Source organism: Cebidichthys violaceus, unplaced genomic scaffold, assembly GCF_023349555.1.
Source record: "Cebidichthys violaceus isolate CVI_PGR_0920_01 unplaced genomic scaffold, fCebVio1.0.p SCAF_13, whole genome shotgun sequence".
Lineage (NCBI taxonomy): Eukaryota > Metazoa > Chordata > Actinopteri > Perciformes > Stichaeidae > Cebidichthys > Cebidichthys violaceus.
The window spans coordinates 15,780,292-15,786,291 of record NW_027176296.1 but is presented as its reverse complement, the minus strand read 5'-3'; the positions used below and the strand labels follow the sequence as shown (position 1 = coordinate 15,786,291).

At 44.7% G+C, this 6,000-nt stretch overlaps 1 protein-coding gene across 1 annotated transcript; it reads left to right on the top strand.

Annotated features, from left to right (window-relative positions):
• The first annotated feature begins 1,271 nt into the window (after positions 1 to 1,271).
• Positions 1,272 to 3,975, top strand: glulb (glutamate-ammonia ligase (glutamine synthase) b). The gene is made up of 7 exons (XM_068707931.1): positions 1,272 to 1,379; positions 1,810 to 1,990; positions 2,150 to 2,311; positions 2,403 to 2,549; positions 2,651 to 2,778; positions 2,875 to 3,074; positions 3,164 to 3,975. The coding sequence occupies exons 2-7, from the start codon at positions 1,825 to 1,827 to the stop codon at positions 3,480 to 3,482; spliced, it is 1,122 nt and encodes a 373-aa protein (XP_068564032.1). The 5' UTR covers positions 1,272 to 1,379; positions 1,810 to 1,824; the 3' UTR covers positions 3,483 to 3,975.
• The last annotated feature ends 2,025 nt before the right edge of the window (positions 3,976 to 6,000 follow it).

The window sequence follows — 6,000 nt, the reverse complement described above, 5'->3', positions numbered from 1 at the left end:
TACATACACATATATATATATATGGTCCAAAATACATGATCAGCTTGTAAAGTATGACGCATTATTACGCGTTAAACAGCTTATATAAAGAAGTTAAAATGAACTCAACCTCAAACAACTACAACGTTAAAATGCTGCTTACATGCTAACGCATCAGTAATAATTATCCAATCATATAGTAGTGTTATAGTAGTAGTATTATCCTACATATAACATAATCATATAACATAATCATACATCACTGGCAGGGCCCATTCTGCTGCATCATGACAACTTTTACTTTTTATTCTTTAAGTACATTTTGCTGACTATAATGGGAATGTGCTCACTGGTGGACATTTACTAATGCACTGTACACAAGCACCATTCTGAAGCACTTGTACTTCACTTGAGTATTTCCATTTTTCTGCCACTTCATACTTCTCTTGCCCTATTTTTCAGAGACAAATATTCTGCTTTTTACTCCACTACCAAAGTAAAATGTTGCTCACATCAATGCACTCCTTAATGATGATCCAATAAAAACAATACATTTGCTACTTGATGTACTATACTGACTTATAATTGTAATAGTGTGTTTTTATTGTCTTGTAATACTGTGTTATTGCTACAATTCTCAAGCAGATGATCTGAGCACTTCATCACCCACCGCTGGTATCCAAACATATACAATTTAATTGCATAGTAAAACAAAGGTGGCGGTTTGGTTTTAATATTAATTTTATTTATGTGTGTTTATAAGCAATATATTTGCTCATAACTTGCTTATTACACCACTTGTGTTCTGTGGATTTATTTTTCTGATTTGAAGTCATATGTTATCTGAGACTCCGACCATTTAAAATGTGTCACCGTGCGTCACGCTCTGTTTTAACTGTCTGCTGACATTGTAACGCATCTGTAACTTCTGAGGATGAATAGTTCCGTTCACAAGAAGTCGGTTTAAATCGCTTGAGGGCGCCACCACTTGTTGATCACAATCAACGGTCGATCACCACCAGTACAATGCGTCTCTTCGTGTGTCACGTGTGATTTGCGCTCATTGATTACATGAGCTTTCTTTTTTTCATGCTTTACATAACGTTGATGAATAGGCAAGCGAGACTTTAAAAACAGAAAAAAAAAAAGAAAAAGCTTCTTTGCCTCCTCCCGTTGTTATTCACCGCAGTGATTGCGGGACTCCCGCATCTCCGCGTCACGGAGCGATCACGTGCTGAGTGTTCGGCCAATCGGAGGCGGCGGAGAAGCGCAGCAGCACTATAAATCAGACGTGGAAGCAGAGGAGAAGCAGGAATGAAAGACAATAGAAAGCTCCACAAAGACCACGCTTCTAGAGGCTCTTATAAACTTTTGATATTTTCCTACACTTAACACATAAGGTAAGGCCTGTTACACACGGACATCTGCTGCTGGATTTGTTCCAATAAGGAGACATTGATTTTCTTTTTGCTTGCTGCTGAAACTTTCCCTTTGTTTCTACTTAATATGTCAACGTTTGGTTTTTGACTTACCTCTAACATTAACCCTATGCAATGTAATCTTGCATCAATGTTGATTTCTTCTTCTTTTGCCTCTGACTGGTAGTTAAATATTAGAGCAGCAGAGAATTAGAAGGCCTGCAGGCTGGTTTCACTGATGCTGCTGCTGTTGTGTAATCAGCGTTCTCTTTTCCTCTCAACATTAAGCTGAACCTTTTCTTCGTCAGCCTCGTGTGTTTTGTCACGACGTCCTCCACACGTTGTACACATGCACGAAGGAATACGTGTGTCCACTGTGGGAGGCTCACGGTCTGTCCTCTTCACTCTGCAGGTTTGGGTCAAGAAAATGGCCACCTCAACAAGTTCTAAGCTGAACAAAGCTGTTAAGCACCAGTACATGGACCTCCCTCAGGGGGACAAGGTCCAAGCCATGTACATCTGGATCGACGGTTCTGGAGAGGGACTGCGCTGCAAGACTAGAACTTTGGATTCTGAACCCAAGACGATCGAGGGTAAGATCTGCCCCCCCCCCCCCCCCCCCCCCCCCCCCCAGATATGATCCACGGGTCCACATGCACAGCATGCGCTAAAACGTGATGTTTTGGGTTTTTTTAGACTTTGGAGTAGATGATTGATTTCAAATGTTGTTGTTGTTGTTTCTTCTGCGTCAGATCTTCCCGAGTGGAACTTTGATGGCTCCAGCACGTACCAGTCGGAGGGCTCCAACAGCGACATGTTCCTGATCCCTGCCGCCATGTTCAGGGACCCGTTCAGAAAAGACCCCAACAAGCTGGTGCTCTGTGAAGTGCTCAAGTACAACGGCAAGCCCGCAGGTAAAAAGCAGACACGAACGAGCCTTGACAGCGGTTGCGAGATAGAGCCGTCTTGAATCTCGGGGCTAATCCCCACTGTCGTTTCCAACAGAGACCAATCTGCGCAACACCTGTAAACGGATCATGAGCATGGTGGAGAATAACCACCCGTGGTTCGGTATGGAGCAGGAGTACACTATCCTGGGCACGGATGGGCATCCCTTCGGCTGGCCCTCCAACGGCTTCCCTGGTCCACAAGGTGAGTTTCGGGTCTCTAGCTTGTCTCATTGTTTATTGAAATGTAACACGATCTTAAAGGCCAGCGGGGTTTTAATATTTACTTTCCTTCCGCCTGATTAGGGCCTTATTACTGCGCGGTGGGAGCAGATAAGGCGTACGGACGCGACATAGTGGAGGCGCATTACAGAGCCTGTCTGTACGCTGGGGTTGACATCTGCGGCACCAATGCCGAAGTCATGCCAGCTCAGGTATTGTCCCTTTTGTCCTTAATTTTTTTCCCATTGTCTCACTTGTGTAATACAAATTCACAATCAGTTAATAACGCAGCCTCTGTTGTGTTTCAGTGGGAGTTCCAGGTTGGGCCTTGCGAAGGCATCAACATGGGGGATCATCTGTGGGTTGCTCGCTTCATCCTTCACAGAGTGTGTGAGGATTTCGGCGTGGTGGTCTCCTTCGACCCCAAACCGATCACGGGGAACTGGAACGGCGCCGGCTGCCACACCAACTTCAGCACCAAGGAGATGCGAGAGGACGGCGGACTGAAGTAAGAGAAGAGTTTTCCCGTTCGCTGCGGCGTCGTAAATCACTGTGCTCTGGTTTTTGAGTGTCTTGCTGATTCCCTGTCCTTCGCAGGATCATCGAGGAGTCGATCGAGAGGCTGGCGAAGAGACACATGTACCACATCCGGGCCTACGACCCCAAAGGCGGGCTCGACAATGCCAGGCGCCTCACCGGCCGCCACGAAACCTCGAGCATCGACGAGTTCTCGGCTGGCGTGGCCAATCGGGGCGCCAGCATTCGCATCCCTCGCTCGGTGGGGCAGGACAAGAAGGGCTACTTCGAGGACCGCCGTCCGTCCGCCAACTGCGACCCTTACATCGTCACAGAGGCCATGGTGCGCACGTGTTTACTCAAGGAAGAGGGAGAGGAGCCCACAGATCACAGCAAATGAACAGTCTTAAGACCAAGTGTCATTACCAGTACTGTATCTAGCCATGCATGGATTGATCTTTACCATTCTGAATTTTTTACTTGACAGGTGAAATGATAATCGAGGTATACCTTCGTTCTTCGTGCGTTCAGTTGTATGCAGCAAGTCTTAATATCCCGACGCGATCACTGCCGACGCGCTTTTGTCACGGCTGATATCGTGTATAGAATGACGTAACTGTACTGTGTTTAACTTGTACTAATGAAAAACTGTCTATAACTGCGGCGGGGTTTTTCTGCAAATCTTGTAACTCTGACCCAAAGGATCCCAGAGGCATTTGAATACTTTTTAGCAGTCTTGGCCTCTGTCACAATGGTGGTTATATCATGTTGTGTCTAGATAGGGTCAAATGTAAGCCAATCTACTTTTGTATGTTTTTTTTTTTGTTTTTTTTAATAATCCATGTATGTTTTTTCATGTGTCATTGTCAAAGAAAATGAATGAATTAATACCACGTGTGTCCTGTTTTGCCTCAAGTTCTAAGCCGACATGCCCGTCGGTCACATGCAGACGGTCGGCTGATTTGAATCTCCTGAAATGTGACCAGCGTTAAGGGAAAATGCGCCGTAACGTTTAACAAATGGTGGTTACTTAAGGCACGGGAACATTCACATCTTCCCGCTTATGCAAAACGGACCAAGTGGCCGCCGTCAATAGAGAAGTCGACATGACTTCAAACGAGTTTTGACAGGATTATGAAGAACTGCGAAAGGCGTTGACAACGTGCACGTGAGCGCACTGACTTTGCTGACTCTCTTGTATGTCGCGGGTCAATGCAAACACAATGGTTGAGCTGTCTTTCTGGTATGTTGTTTTGACCCAAGCCTCGATAACCTATGGACTCGTTCTTTAAAGTAGTCCAGGAAAGTAAAGACGAGGGAGGGGAGTTCCTTCCAAAAATCCTGAAAAGACCTGAAAACCCATCAAAAACATCTGTTTAAACGTTAGTTGTACGGTGTCCTGCAAGGCTTGTTGTTGGAAGAGTAGTTGGAAGAAAAGAGTCCTCAATGCATCAAAATATATTAACAAATAATATTGTATAATGAATTTGTCTTTGAGTGATTTATCCTTAACATGCCGGCATTTCGCCTAAATTTAAAGTAACAGCAACCAACTATTTGCAATGTAAAGACATACTGGAGTAATGTCTCCTAAAACAGATAATGAAGTCACTCTCCTTCTGTCTGTGTGTGTGTGTGTGTGTGTGTGTGTGTGTGTGTGTGTGTGTGTGTGTGTGTTGTTATCAGAGTTTCTCTGTATACTTTGCCGGCTCAGACCACTTGAGTAAACACCGTTGGCTCGGGAAGCACTGTCGTAGTTTGCGCTGTTAACGCTGTTCGCGCTGTTAGCTGCGATCCCCCCCCCCCCCGACTCTTAAGAGTTGTGGTGTCGTGTTCCATCGGGAAACATACAAACTGTATCATGTACACGGAGAGCTATATGAACTAATAAGTAGCAAACACATAGGCAACAAAAGAAGGGGCATTCTTATATTCAAAAAGTATGTAGTGCCCGAAGAGAAAACATTTTAAAAAGGTGGCTTCAGTGTTAAAAACCATTTAAACCATGATAATTCTGGTGTAAAAACTAAACACACTGGGGCATAACAAGTACTGTAGTTACCTAATCACACTGTAAGACGTAGGACTGCACACCACTGGACGGCCTGTTTGCCTTACAGGGACAGAATTGGTGTCCCTAGTATGGTTTCACTAAAGCACATTCAGCTTGGACTAAAATCTGTCTCGACTGGGATGAGAGTACAGTAGATAGAGCGATAGGGAATGTAAATTGCATTGAATTATTTCCATAAAGTTGCATAATAGTTCTAGTAATAGCTCTATGTGTTCTTCGTCTTGACTTAAGGTGGATGCCCTGAAGTGAAACTGGAGTCACTGTGTGTGTGTTGTGCCATTAGCCCACAGGAATGCATTTGGCGGCCGTCTGAGAACACACCAAATTCGATTTGGTACGGAACTTACTGCCAAATGATCAAATCGCGTTGCATTGGCCTCCTTAAGTCCTGTCCACAAGCTCAGCTCAGAAAATGTTACTGTTACATGTTCGAGACATATGGGGACATTTATTCAGTGGCTCAGTGTCCCTTTTTCAGTACAAAGTAGGAAGGGGACTCACTTTTACTACAAACCAACTATTGATTGAGTCTGTCAGCACATGCTGTAGTGACACCTGAGGAGGTTGACATTCTTTTGAAATGTCTTTTCTTACGTGTGTTTTGTATTGGGACATTTACTGTTGCACAACCTATTGGCCTGTTCCCCATTGCATTACAAGCGGAGCCCCTCCTCAGTATCTCCCGTGTTATCCGACCCCATTGTGCACCGTCTGTGTACAGATAAACATTGATAATTCAGATAAGATAACCCGGGCCGATTTGGACAAAGAGGAGGTCTCATGAAGAAAACCATTATGCCTAGAGCCTCGTTTCCATGGCAGCCGGAGTCTAAACTCAGGCAAT